Here is a 15,763-nt window from a genome sequence, read left to right on the forward strand (position 1 = left end):
GTCTTGGAGTTATACTTGACTCTGATCTGTCTTTCACTCCCCATATTCAGTCCCTTTCACGTTCTTGTCACCTGCATCTCAAAAACATTTCCAGAATCCGCCCGTTTCTCACTACTGAAACTGCTAAAACTCTCATTATTGCTTTGATTCACTCCCGCCTCGACTACTGTAACTCTTTACTAATAGGCCTTCCATTCTCCAAACTCTGTCCTCTCCAGTCCATCCTTAATGCCGCAGCCAGACTCATCTTCCTCTCCAGCCGCTACACCGATGCCTCCTCCCTGTGCCAGTCACTACACTGATTACCAAATCAGTCCAGAATACAGTACAAAATCCTCAGTCTCACACACAAAGCCCTCCGCAATGCTGCACCTCCCTACATCTCCTCTCTCATCTCTGTCTACCATCCTACACGTTCTCTACGATCTGCTAATGATCTCACACTAATATCTTCTATAATCCGAACTTCTCACTCCCGTCTCCAAGACTTCACTCGTGCTGCACCGATTCTCTGGAATGCTATCCCTCAATCCCTCAGACTCAACAACAACCTCCATAGTTTCAAACGTGGCCTGAAAACACATCTCTTCAGACAGGCCTATAACATTCTTTAATTGGCCTCAACATATCCTCAACATATCCCCACACCTCTTGTTTGAATAGTTATTGTGTAATATTATGTCTGATACTTGTCTTTGTTTGTACCCCATAATTGTAAGCGTTGCGGAATCTGTAGGCGCTATATAAATAAATTATTATTAATAATATGAAAGCTTTTAGCCACGATGGAATAAACAGATGAACATCATGATTGAATCCATTCACAGTATTTACTTAATGTGGCAACCTGGTACAGAGGCTGCAGACAAATAAAATTTGATCTACTGTAGCTATCTTATCGTTTTAAAATGTTGCACACTTTATGTGTCTCTGTGTTACCATATTATTTTATCGTGATAATTTAATTCCTCACCTGGCTACAGTGGTTGCAACCAATCTTATTCCTCTACCCCTTGTTACTTTTCCACGATTGGACTCTTCAGAACCATTTAAATAGGACAGCTCTCTTAATTGTTCTTGTCGAATTTCATCATTATAATCCTACAGAAAAAGAAAAACAAACAATATTATTTAAAATAGATTAATTTAGTCCAGTTTAAAAAAGGGATTCCAGACATGGAAATGGAAGACAGAGGTGGTGTCTGGTAACTATAAAAGAAAGTACACTAAGCGATTGTCTGAGCTAGTGATTGTGGGTCTGTATGCAAGAGTGTGAAGTATACAAGTGAGTGTAAGTATAAAAATGCGAGCGACTTAAAGTTAAGGGACTTTTAATTCAGGAAGTTTAATTGAAATATTTGATTTTTTTTTACTGTTAATTTTTGCAATCCCCAAATCTAGTATGGCTTCCATGTTGGAAAAGGCAGTCCAGTGTGCCTCTTGCACAAAGTATGCAATCCTTGAACGGTAGTTTGAGGGTGCATATTGTTGTGTGAGATCATTGCGAGTTGTTCATTTGGAAGCCTGGATCTAGAGGAGCAACTGGCAACACTGAGATGCATTGACAACCCAGAGAGGAGTCTCCTGCTCACTAAGCAAGTACTCTCTGGGGAAGAGGTGGGGGAGGATAGTGGGATGGAGGTGCAGGACAGTCAGGCAGCTAGGTGGGTTACAGTTAGAAAATGGGGTAGAGGAAAAAGTATCAGGGAGGCTAGTCCTGATCTGACACACCCCAACAAGTTTGCCCGGTTATCAGATGAGGGGGATGCCATTTCAGAGCTAGCAGTACTGCAGCAGGACTCTGCCTCCGACCGCCAGGCCGTTGTCTGCTCCAGTAAGGGGGAGGGAGGAATGCAGGGCAGGCCAGACAGGTACTGGCAGTGGGGGGGACTCAATTATTAGGCGGACAGACAGGGTGATCTGTCACAAAGACCAGGATCGACGAACAGTGTGTTGTCTTCCTGGCGCTCGAGTTCGGCACACCGTGGATCGGGTTGACAGGTTGCTGGGTGGGGCTGGAGAGGATCCAGCGGTCATGGTAAATATTGGCACTAATGACAAAGTAAGAGGTAGGTGGAGTGTCCTTAAAAATTATTTCAGGGACTAAGACCGCAAGCTAACTGTAAGGCAAGGATCTCCAAGGTAATATTTTCTGATATATTACCTGTACCACAAGCCACACCAGGGAGGCAGCGGGAGATTAGGGAGGCAAACAAGTGGCTCAGAAGCTGGTGTAGGAAAGAGGGGTTAGGGTTCATAGAGAACTGGGCCTACTTCGCTGTCGGACAACAGCTCTACCGTAGGGGCGGGCTGCACCTCAATGGGGAGGGTGCAGCTGTGCTTGGGGAGGAGATGGCTAGAAGGGTGGAGGAGTGTTTAAACTAGGGACTAGGGGGGAGGGAACCTACAACGTAGAGGGGGAAGATAGTGTAGATAGAGAGGGGGGACTTATTAATGTACCTGGGTGTGGAGTGGAGGGAGAGGGTTAGAATAGTTAATAGGGATAGCCTTCATAGGAAGAAAAAACATACACCTTTGAATTACAGGTTGACTAATGCCAGAAGTCTGACCAATGAAATAGAGGAACTGGAGTGGTTGATGTCTGAGGAGAATTATGACACAGTGGGTATAACAAAGACTTGGTTGGACGATAACTGTAACTGGGCGGTCAACATACAGGGTTATAGTCTATTCACGAAGGATCGGACAAAATGGAAAGGGGAGGAGTTTGTCTTTAAGTGAAATCGAGTCTGAAGACAACACTGCGGAAGGATATATGGGAGGGAAACGATAATGTGGAGTCATTATGGGTAGAAATATATGTAGATTAAAATAAAAAAAATTCTGATAGGGGTTTGCTATAAGCCACCAAACATAATGGAAGAGGCAGAAGATCAATTTTATTCTAAGATTTCATGTAGTTATTTGAATTTCATCCAGCTTCTTCAAGGGTCCTAATGTGGCATAATGGCAGAAGTTCATTAGCTGATTTGCAGTATATATGCATCATTATAACTGGTTATACAGTCATTCTAGAAAATATTTGTCCGCTTCCATACTTTTTCTTGAATGGCATATCTGCCTAGTTATACATAGTAGTGTGAAGTAAATTTTCATAACAGAAATGAGAAAAATGTATACTGGAATAATGCAGACAGGTATTAAAATGCAGGGCCTCCATCAGGGGGGTACCACCAATACTCCAGTAAGGGGCCCTGGCTCCAAGCAGGCCCGGGCCCCGCTGCACCCCCCTGCAGCAGCCTCAGCACAGAAGCAGAAGATTGCTGTTAAAACAGCAGCCTCCTGCTTCCACTGGCAGCTGCAACCTAATACTTACCGCATCTTTCCTCTCCTCCCTGTACAAGCAGAGGTTTCAGGCAGCAGCAACAGAAGCAGGGTGGAGCGATTTACTGCCGAACATCGGGTTGTGTATGGGATGGTAGAGGACCTTAGAGGATGTCATTACCATGTGATCAGTCACATGGGTGGGAGGAGCCTGTCTGCTGTGCTGTGGAGGCCCAGAAAGAAGTTGCTGTATAGGGGAATGTGCTTATCATGATAAGGTAACCTATAGTACGTTCACACTCACACACAAATAACTATATCTATGTTTTTCAAACAGTGTGCCTCCAACTGTTACAAACTAAAACTCCCAGCATGCCGGAGATCCAACGGCTGTCTGGGCATGCTGGGAGTTGTACTTTTGCAACAGCTGGAGATACATTGTTTGGAAAACACTGCACTATAAAATTCACACACACTGCATTTAACACACCCCTTTTCCCATTTTTTAAAATAAAATAATTTAAGAACCCAAACATGGGATCGCCGCGTATGTAAATGTCCAAACTATTACAATATAAGTCCACAGTAACTAATTTTATATAATTTTATATAAGATAAAAATTAATAAACAGCGATCGAACAGTCCCATCAAAAATCAAAGATGGTACCAGTAAAAACTACGGATCAAAGTGCAAAAGGTGCGCCCTCACACATTCCAGTATATGGAAAAATTCTAAAGTTATAGGGGTCAGAAGAGGATGATTTTAAGTATTCAAATTTTTGTACAAAAAGTTATTTTTTAAAAGTAGTAAAATAAAACAAAGCCTATAAAAATTCGTTATCGGTGTAATCCTATGAAATTACAGAATAAAGATAATATAATTTTTTATGAAAAGTGCACTGGGTAGAAATGGAAATAAGTGACACGGAGGGGGATCAGAGGGGGCATATAAAGTGACACGGGGGATCATAGGGGGGATATAAAGTGGCACAGGCTGCGATCAGAGGGTGGGCAAATGATATAGCACAGGGGGTTGATCAAGGGGGGAGGGGATAAAAGTGCATGGGGGTAGCAGCCCGATTTGTAATGCTGATACTGGTATAATGTACGTTGTAGGACGCGCAATGTGATATGTGCAATTGGCGGTACTGTGAGGGGTGTCCAGGGGGCCCAGGCCTGAGCTGTGTAAGGGGCCCCAAAATTTCTGATGGCAGCCTTGTTAAAATGCTTTTATAAATTTAGATATTTAGGTCATATCCAACTACCAAAGTACACCACTGATTGGGGGGGTTGAATGTTCACCTCTGTGATCCCCTTCTGCTTTCATTTCACCAGACATATCCAGACACAGAGCAAATGAAAAGGTTGTGGCATGCCTCACTACACTCAAATCTGAAGGAGTTATAGCAACATGGAATGGCAGATGGAAGTAACAGAGATGGGACCGACACCTTTCAGACATTAATGGCACATCTGATGGATATGCAATCAATGTGTTAGATTGGAAAACCACTGGCTTGTTTAATGTTACATTATAAACATTAGAAACCATTCAATGTCACACAAGTAAGTAAACAGTACCCTGTTTTACTATAAAATTAATGCTGATTTCTTTTGCTAAGTTTAGTGTTACTTTTTACTTATTCCTTGTTTAGAAATTGGACAGTTCTTATTCCCCTTGGCAGAAGTTTACTTCTTATGTCAGTCAATTCCTACTGTTCTTTTTTGATATGTGATTCCCAAGGTGTTCTAGGCTTTAGTTAATTCTTCAATTTTGGTTATTTTTTTGTCTAAAACTAATCTTGTTACATTACAAATTTGCATTATATATAGATAGATAGAGATAAAGACACACGCACATATACAGTGTATATATATATATATATATATATATATATATATATATATAGATATATATATATATATATATATATATAGATATATATACTGTATATATATGTACTTGATTGATGTAACTTCTGAAACAAACTGAAATATTTCCTTGGCTCACTTATATTTCTCTCTTTGGTTCAAGTTGTGCCTGCTGTTTCCTATCTTGATATGTCTGCCTCTAAGTAAGATGTCACTGCACTTCAGTAAGATGCACAAGGAAAACAAGGAGCCTCCAAGGAGGTGGCGGACATCAGGAGGCGCTGGACACACTCGGAGGGTAAAATCAACTTTAATCACCCATCATGCAACGCGTTTCACAGATTATCTACTTCATCAGGCATGCCTGATGAAGCAGATAATCTGTGAAACGCGTTGCATGATGGGTGATTAAAGTTGATTTTACCCTCCGAGTGTGTCCAGCGCCTCCTGATGTCCGCCACCTCCTTGGAGGCTCCTTGTTTTCCTTGTGCATCTTTCTGAAGGTGGACCGGCTGCCGGCATACTTACACACAAGTTATTTTCCATTGTTACACTTGGCAAGTGTAACATTCTGGGTGAGCATTGTAATTACCTCTGTTCACCCTGGTTTTTAGTGGTAATGCGCTAGATAGCGCCCTCTCTATTCCTTTACTGCACTTCAGTGTCAGGATTGTATTGCTTTTGTCAGAATTAAAGGTGTATTCTAGGAAAAACTTTTTTTTAATATGAACTGGCTCCAGAAAGTTAAACAGACTTGTAAATTACTTCTATTATAAAATCTTAATCCTTCCAATAATTATCAGCAGATGAGTTGTTCTTTTCTCTATGGCAACAGTGCTCTCTAATGACATCTCTGCTTGTCTCGTGAACTTCTAAGAGTAGTAGAGGTTTGCTATGGAGATTCGCTTCTACTCTGGACAGTTCCCAAGACAGGTGTCATCAGAGAGCACTTAGACAGAAAAGAACAACTCAACTACAGCAGCTCATAAGTACTGAAAGGATTAAGATTTTTTAATAGAAGTAATTTACAAATCTGTTTAACTTTCTGGAGCCATATATATATATATATATATATATATATATATATATATATATATATATCCTGTTTCCCCGAAAATACACCCTACCCTGAAAATAAGCCCTAGCTGGATTATCGGGGTGGGCTGCAATATAAGCCCTACCCCAAAAATAAGACCTAGGGCCAGGGGTACTCAACTGGTGGACTGCGGTCCAGATCCGGACCGCGGCCGCCAGTAATGTAGCAGTTTGGAGGATGGTGGGCTGCAGGAGTGTGGAGGATGAGGGGGCTGTGGGAGTGTGTAGGATGGGGGCTGTGGAAGGATGGGGGGCTGTATAGCAGTGTGGAGGATGGGGGGCTGTGGGAGGATGGGGGGCTGTATAGCAGTGTGGAGGATGGGGGGCTATAGCAGTGTGGAAGATGGGGGGTGCGGCATCCTCCACACTGCTACAGCCCCCCATCCTCCCACAGCCCCCATCCTCCACACTCCCACAGCCCCCCATCCTCCACACTCCCACAGCTCCCCATCCTCCACACTCCCACAGCCCCCCACACTCCCACAGCCCCCCATCCTCCACACTCCCACAGCTCCCCATCCTCCACACTCCCACAGCCCCCCACACTCCCACAGCCCCCCATCCTCCACACTCCCACAGCCCCCATGAATAAATAAGCCCTACCCTGAAAATAAGCCCTAGTGTGTTTTTTGTGACTAAAATTAATATAAGACCCGGTCTTATTTTCAGAGAAACACGGTATATATATATATATATATATATATATATATATATATATATATATATGTATATATATATATATATATATATACATATATATACTTTTTTTTTCCTGGATTACCCCTTTAAACACTAATGGCTGCTTTTTTAAAGTGAAGAGATGTGCTGCATTTTTATGTATGACCACTGGGTCATTTTGTCCTAAAAGTAGAAGCTTATGCTGAAAAGAATAGGGGATACATTTTAGATTGCAGGGGGGATCCAACTGCTTGGACATCCCCCCTTGTAACCCACCCACCCCCACCTCTCTCCTTGGCTCTCCGCAGGAAAGGAGCGTGTTGAGCCCCTGCACTAAGTGGCTGCCGACGCGACCCCTCCAAACGGCTTTCCCATAGAGATGCATGGAGGGGCATGTCAGCTGCTGCTTTGTGCAGAGGTCGAAATGTCCCCTTCCCAGGGAAAGCTGGGATCCCATTCAGGAGATTGCTGATGATCCTAGCGGTGAGACCCCCACAATCTAAAACTTATCACCTATTCTTCTGGATAGAGGATAAGTGTTTGGCTAATATATCTCATTTAAAATGTATACTTTACCAATATGGGAATTTTTTTACTTCCTATTCAAGCCTACATAAACCCACATGAAAATCCAAAGAACATGTTAGTATTGTGAATTGTTCCAGTCTTGTACCTCTTAAGTACTGATTTTGCAAGACTGATCTTACATTATTACCTCAAATCCACCCTTTATGCTGTTCTTCAGGACATGCATTGTGCTCTCTTGATTTCTTTCAGGTCATATCAGTGTTTTACCAGTATTGTAACATGCAAAATACACATTGGCCCTCATTTACTAAGAGTGGAGTGTAGGTTTCTTTGTGGGTTTTAATTCCCTACAATTTATTTTTATTTATTTACTAAGGTTTCCCTACATTTTCCACTTTCCCTACACTTTGCTTTTTTTTTTTTTACACATGCTCTGATCTGTCGGGTTTTCCTCAGCTCAAATCCACCACATTTTATGTGGAAACCTTAGTAAATATGTAGTTTTTTTGTGAAAATGTCAGGAACACGCCCCTTTTCGGAGACCACGCCCCTTTTCTGGTTTTCTTAGCAAAATGGAGAGTTAGTCTGGGTTTTTTCAATTCTGGTGCAAAATCTGGCACAGACATAATTTCAGGCGCAATGCGACAGAATCTGGCGCACAACCCGACAAAACATGTCGGGTTTGCAATAGTAAATGAGGGCCAGAGTCTTGGATTAGCCACCACACTACCATGGCATAGTGATAATTTGGAACACTGGGATTTATGTATGAAACTATTTTAAATATTTATATAAACCAGAATTAACACTTATATGACTTTAGTTATCATTCATTTACCTTTACATTAAGAGTTATTCCCATTATTAACATTTATGGTACATTTACCTATGCGGCCAGTGACTTTCTACAGGCAGAAGGCCCCCAAAATCTGTTATTCTTGTGAAAATAGTCAATAGCCAAGACATCCAAGTGGGCAATAAATGAAGAGATGGCAACGCATGTGCTTTATTCTCACTACATTAATTTCAATAGGATGCTATATAAACAACCAAGCACAATTACATCACTTTCTAATTGTAGAATAAATATCTATAATGAAAACAACTCTTTAGTATATATTTTGCCTCCAAACTTTACAGAATTGCCATAGAGTGCAATAACTTTGTCATTGTGTTGCAGAGATGAGGGTATATATATATATATATATATATATATATATATGTATGTATATTGAACTTCTGAACTAGTCTTTTTATTTTTAATGAAGATGGCCAACCCCTGAACTAAAAGTAAATTTTCTGTATAGTTTTCTGTTCATTACAATTTCTTTTCTCTTAACAGAAGAGAAGTGCCAGAACGTTGGGCACGGCAGGCGGTAGAAGAGTTAACTGCTGTTCTTCGAGGGGAAAAAATATTGGTGAATAGAGCTTGGTGATTTGATTCCAGTTGGCAATTTAAGTCATAAATCAGTCCTGATTAGCTGGAAATGTATTCACATATTTTACATCCACAGGAAAATCAAGCAATGTGTTTTTCTAAAATGTACTGGTTGCCACATAACAAACTATTCACTTCAAATCCTCAAAACTAAATTTACTTACAGCAAATTGACTGTCAGATTGGCATCAGATGAGTATTTTTCATGTTAACTAGAGATGAGTGAATCGAAGCTGACAAACTCAAATTTGTTACGAATTTCATGAAATATTCGATTCGCAATGAAGGCAAATATCACCACGATTCCATTTTGCGAATGGCTTCATTAAACTCCATTTACAGCGTTCCAGGTTCCAGGGCATCTAAAATGGCGGATCCACGTGTCAGTACATGGGGAAAGGAATGCTGGGAAGGCGGGAAGGGAAGTGGGTGGTTTGACCCTGAATCACATGCAGGATGCAGCCTATCAGCAGCCAGTCACTCATGTGATGTCACAGCCCTATATATTTGGCGGCCATTTTGCGGCTCGTCATATCATTCATTACACTGCATAGAGATAGGACGGACATCGCTGTGTGTGTGTTACACAGAAAAGCTCATTCCAGAAGCGTCTCATATCCTAGTCACATCAGCGTTCTGGTGGACAGAGAGCAATGTTTTTTTCACTGAAAAGGATTTTTACTGCAGCCATTAACCTCCCAGTCACTTTCTTCAGCATAGTATTACAGAGAGGGGCAGATAGCTTTGTGTTGCCTCATACATTTACACAAGCTACCTCAACTTTATAAACCTTAGCAGAGGAGGCAGGAATAATTTTTCAGCGCAATTATGTGTCTTTGTTCCACAACAAATCATCTGCTGGTTATACTAGTCTGTAGACAGTATGATACCCAGCAGTCCATTCCTAATAGTCTTTGACAGAGTGCAATTTTGTGTTTAGTACATAGCTTTTTTGTGCTGCAGCACTGTTGTGTTCTGCTGTTGTTGTGCAAAAATATGTTTTTTTAAAGTGTACTTACAGCATTTTTCTGCCCTCATAAGTGCATACCACATATGAACGTCTAAGTAGTGTACTATTTTGTACCTGTTAATCTGTCAAGGGTCTACATACTGTGAAAGTCCAGGCAAAAGTAATCACCGGCTGGTGTTTTACTAAAATAAGTTTTTTTAAGCTTAATGTACCACATTTTTCTGCCCTCATAAGTGCATACCACATACCTACATCTCTAAGTAGTGTACTATTGTTTACCTGCTAATCTGTTGTGGGCCTATATACTGTAAAAGTCCAGGCAAAAATAATCATCGGCTGGTGTTTTACTAAATACGATTTTTAAGCATACTGTACTGCATTTTTCTGCCCTCATAAGAGCATAACTGATACCACATCCTATATCTAAGTAGTGTACTATTTTGTACCTGTTAATCTGTCAGGGGCCTACATTCTGTGAAAGTCCAGGCAAAAGTACTCACCGGCTGGTGTTGTACTCAGGTACTTTTAAGTGTACTGTAGCGCATTTTTATGCCCTCATAATTGCATACCACATACCTACATCTAAGTAGTGTACTACTTTGTACCTGCAATACAAAAGGAGAAGTAGCTCTAACCACAAAAGCAGGTTGAAAATAGCCGTTGTGAGTGTAATAATATACCCTCTGTAGTCCAGTGGGTAGGGTCCATGAATTATGTAATCCATGTGCCTCAGAGAGATTTGAAAGTCTTATGCAGCAGTTGTAAGAATGCACAATGATTGGCGGTTGCAGAACAGTGTTGCTTACCTGTCCTGACGTGGTCCCACGGTGCTCTCGCTACTTACCCGCTGCGGCTTCCGAACTAATCGCCTGATCGCTTTGTGGAGTGGCAGTGCAGTGTCAGTGCCGGGGAGCCAGGGGAGGGAGAGGTCTGCTTGCTGGCGTAGTGATGTAATGCTTCATGCGCTGTGCGCACCGGGAAGGTTGGTGTGTCTTGTAGTCCGGTTTGTGTGCTGTGCGCACCGGGAGGCTGTGAAGTGCGGTTGTCTGTAGATTTCTGTATACAGTGGGAATTGTGGCTAGACGCGTTTCGAGATCATCTGGATCTCTTTTTCTATAGCAGTGTACCAACTGTGTGAAAATGCAGGTTTTAAATGTGTCCAGCTTGTGTCTGATTGGATAACTAGGTTTATGGTGAAAACCTGTTCTGGATTGGAACTGAGACCATGCAGGGATAATGGTTAACCCTGCAACAGTCATGAAATTGGATGTTTAACCATTATACTTCTATATACATTGAAGATGTATGTCATGATGACAATGGGAACAGGATTTTATAGGGTTTTATACTGAATATGACGATATAAAAAGATATATAGATAAAATATAAATGGATTTTGAAATGAGAGATGATATACGATAGAAATAGTGCATATTATGATAATGAGAGAATAAACTTGTGATAAGAATATATATATATATATATATATATATATATATATATATATAAAACATAGTGGGAATTGCAATAGAATGTGAATAGGAATATGATAAAAATGGAGGTGAAAAATGGATATTATGTGAAATAGATTATTAGCAACATGGTTAGGATTAGATATGTGGGATGCTATTCAAGGAATGTGATTGCGTCAGATAATAAAACTGAATGTCTAAAATATGTACAGTCATGGCCGTAAATGTTGGCACCTCTGAAGTTTTTTTAAGAAAATGAAGTATTTATCACTGAAAAGGATTCGGAGCAACACATGGTTTGCTATACACGTGTTTATTCCCTTTGTGTGTATTGAAACTAAACCAAAAAAGGGCGGAAAAAAAGCAAATTGGCCATAATGTCACACCAAACTCCAAAAATGGGCTGGACAAAATGATTTAACTTAATATTTGGTTGCACACCCTTTGGAAAAAATTACCAAAATCAGTCTCTTCCTATAACCATCAATAAGCTTATTACACCTCTAAGCCGGAATGTTGGATTCCTTTGCAAACTGCTCCAGGTCTCTCTTATTGGAAGGGTGCCTTTTCCCAACAGCAATTTTAAGATCGCTCCACAGGTGTTCAATGGGATTTAGATCTGGACTCATTTCTGGCCCCTTCATAACTCTCCAGCGCTTTGTTGCCATCCATTTCTGGGTGCTTTTTGATGTATGTTTGAGGTCATTGTCCTGCTGGAAGACCCAAGATCTTGGATGCAAGCCCAGCTTTCTGACACTGGGCTGTACAGTGCGACCCAAAATCCGTTGGTAATCCTTAGATTTCATGATGCTTTGCACACATTCAAGGCACCCAGTGCCAGAGGCAGCAAAACAACCCAAAAACATAATTGAACCTCCACCAGATTTCACTGTAGGTACTGTGTTCTTTTCTTTGTAGGCCTCATTCCCTTTTTGGTAAACAGTAGAATGATGTGCTTTACCAAAAAGCTCTATCTTGCTCTCATCTGTCCACAAGACCTTTTCCCAGAAGGATTTTGGCTTACTCAAGTTCATTTCTCTGCAACAGCAGTGGGGTCCTCCTGGGTCTCCTGCCATAGCGTTTCATTTAATTTAAGTGTCAACAGATAGTTTGCTCTGACACTGATGCTCCCTGAGCCTGCAGAACAGCTTTGGAACTTGTTTGGGTCTGCTTATCAACCATCTTATCAACCATCTGGACTATCCTGCGTTGACACCTTTCATCAATTTTTCTCTTCCGTCCACGCCCAGGGAGATTAGTTACAGTGCCATGTGTTGCAATCTTCTTGATAATGTTGCACACTGTGGACAAAGGCAAATCTAGATCTCAGGAGATGGACTTGTAACCTTGAGATTGTTGATATTTTTCCACAATTTTGTTTCTCAAGTCCTCAGAGAGTTCTCTTCTCCTCTGCAAAGACTAAGTTAACTTCTCTCCTTTTTATCTGCTTTCAGATGTAATTTTTATATTGTCCACACCTGTCACTTGCCCCCAGGTGAGTTGAAACATGCTTGAAACAATCTTATTTTTCCACAATTTTGAAAGGGTGCCAATAATTTTGTCTAGACCATTTTTGGAGTTTGGTGTAACATTATGTCCAATTAGCTTTTTTCCCTCCCTTTTCTGGTTTAGTTCGAATACACACAAAGGGAATAAAGATGTGTAAAGCAAAACATGTGTTTCTGCAATCCTTTTCTGTGAGAAATACTTAATTTCCTTGAAAAATTTCAGGGGGTGCCAACATTTATGGCCATGACTGTATACTGGTATATATAGTATATACCGTATGTATAGTGAAGTGTGTATGCCTAGATACTAAAAAAATAGAAAAATGGATATGTAGATGATGATAGTTATAGTGAATATATAAATAATATATCACATAGATTTTTGTATATGTACATAATTGTGAAATATGTTTTCTGGTTAATAAGATATTATGTGTGTATATACTGTACACATACTTCCATGTATGCATATGTTATGTATGTATAGATGTTAAATGATTGGTCTATATGTTTACAAACGTATGTGTATACTGACAGGTGCTCTGTAATTGGTAGATTTATTTATAAAATGGTATATATAATGGAGAATCGACATAGAGTCATGGTTGGCTGAGCCTGCAGAACAGCTTGAATATCTTTGGAACTTGTTTGGATGGGTGAATGGATGGGTAGTTCTAGTGGAGAGTGGGTAGTGGCTTGGGGAGGGCTGAGGCTCTGGTAACAGCCTGGCTCTCAACTCTTCATTAAGCCAGGACCCTTCTCCTGCTAGGAATATCCTTTAAATGAAACTGAAAATCTCCAATTCAGCAATCAGTCCTTTTGGCGCTATTGTTTCCATTTCAAATATGTATTTAGATTCTATTTTAGACATTTTGGAGATGAAATTGCCTCCTCTCCAATCAAGTTTTACAGATTGTATGGCAGCAAAATATGTGCCTCTGATATGGCAATTGTGGAATGTCTAGTAGTGTGTTGATAGTGTATGATTATCATAACCTCTTTTGATATTGTAAAAATGTTCTGCTATGCGTTTTTTGAGTGTGCGTGATGTCCTACCTATATATTGTTTGTTGCAGGGGCATTTAATGATGTAGAGTATATTTTTGCTATTGCATGTGAGGAGTTCTTTGATGATATGTTTTTCTGATTTGTGGTGGAGATGACTTGTTCTGTTTTTTTTAGGGAACTCCGTCACTTTGCAATTGTTGCATTGGTATCATCGGTGTCAACCTATGCTTCCTGAGATAGTGGATTGGATTATATTGTGTTGTATTGCAACTGTTGGTTTGGTGGTTGGTGCAATTTTTAAACCTAGGTTTGGTGCTTTGGTGAAGATGACTGGTGCTTCTGGGGGGGAGAGAAGGACCTATGATTTTGTCAGACTGTAATAAACGCCAATGTTTGTTGATGATTCTTTTGATTTGTTGATGTAATGTGTTGAAGGGTATGATGCATTTTGCTTGTTGTGTGGTGTCTTGTTGGGGTGTGGATTTGTCCAAAAAGAAGGTTCCTCTATTTTGAGTTTTGGCTTTCTGGAGGGAACCGTGTAGTAAAGTGAAGGGGTATTGTTTCTGTTGAAATTGTTCCATGAGTGTTTCAGCCTCTTTTTCAAACTGATTAATGTGTGTACAATTTCGTCTTATACGTCTATACTGTCCGTAGGGTATATTTATAAGCCACTGAGGAATATGGCAACTGTCAAATTGGAGCAAACAGTTTTTGGATGTGGGTTTATGATATGTATTATATATAAGTTTATTATTTTGAGCAGTGATGTGAGATATAGAAATTCCATAGTGTGGGGACTGATATTAGGTGTTAATTTGAGATTAAATGTATTGTCATTGAGTGATTGGGTAAATGTGGTTAATTGTTGTGGTGTACCTTTCAAGATTATGATGATGTCATCTATGTATCTTTACCAGAGGACCAGGTTTGCGCCGAATTCGGGTTAAGGGTAAGCTCTTCCCAATAGGCTACAAATAGATTTGCAAAACTCGGCGCAAATCTGGTCCCCATCGCGGTTCCGACTAGCTGTAGGTAAAATTGATCATTGAAACAAAAATAATTGTGTGAAATAATGTAGTGGATGCCTTCTAATACAAAATGCTTTAATACCAAGTTGGTGATCTATGCAAGTGTATAGTGAGCTGACATCAAGGGTGGCCAGACACCAGTCATGTTGCCACTCTAGGGATTCAAGGGTTTTGATGATTTGTGTAGTGTCTTTAATGTATGATTTTGTTTGTTTAACAAATGGCTGTAAGAGAATGTCTATTTATTCCGATAAGTGTGAAGTTAGTGATTGATTTCCGGAAATGATTGGTCTGCCTGGTGGTTGTGTTTTTATGGATTTTTGGAATGCAGTAAAAGATGGGTATGCGTTTTTCGGTATTAGTGATATGTTCATATTCTTGTTTGGTGAGTATGTTTTGTTGTAGTACTTTTTCACATATGTTTTATAGAAGTTGATGATAGGATTCTGTGGGGTTGTGTGATAGAGTCTTGTATGTGTTAGTATCCGATAATTGGTTAATGCATTCAGTATGAGACATATGTGTGTCTAAGATGACTATGCCACCACCTTTATCGGCGGGGCATATCACTATATCATTGTTTTTTGTAAATCTTCCATGGCTTGTATTTCTCTATTTGTGAGATTGTGTTTCTGAGGTGTTTTTAGTTTTTGTTTATATCATTTTCTACATTAAGTTTAAATGCTGTCATGGTGTTACTCATCTCCAGTCTGGGATAGGCTTTGGATTGTGGTTTTAAGTTGGTGTGTAGGTATTTGGGTGTTGGAAGTTGGAGTTCTATGGGATTCTTTTGATAATGTTTTTTCAAACATAGTTTGCGCATATATTTCTCTATTCCAATATACACTTTGAATTTGTCAATCGGTTCACTAGGTGCAAT

At 40.2% G+C, this 15,763-nt stretch overlaps 1 protein-coding gene across 4 annotated transcripts in view; it reads right to left on the reverse strand.

Moving 5' to 3' along the window:
* The window catches only part of KHDRBS2 (KH RNA binding domain containing, signal transduction associated 2), a 495,176-nt gene that overhangs the window by 228,004 nt on the left and 251,409 nt on the right, over positions 1-15,763 (reverse strand). For all 4 annotated transcript variants that reach the window (XM_056565801.1, XM_056565800.1, XM_056565799.1 and 1 more), the window contains one exon: positions 974-1,101. In XM_056565801.1, the coding sequence (XP_056421776.1) occupies positions 974-1,101 (128 nt within the window). The remainder of the gene's footprint in view (positions 1-973; positions 1,102-15,763) is intronic.

Source organism: Hyla sarda, chromosome 3 (genome assembly GCF_029499605.1).
Source record: "Hyla sarda isolate aHylSar1 chromosome 3, aHylSar1.hap1, whole genome shotgun sequence".
NCBI lineage: Eukaryota > Metazoa > Chordata > Amphibia > Anura > Hylidae > Hyla > Hyla sarda.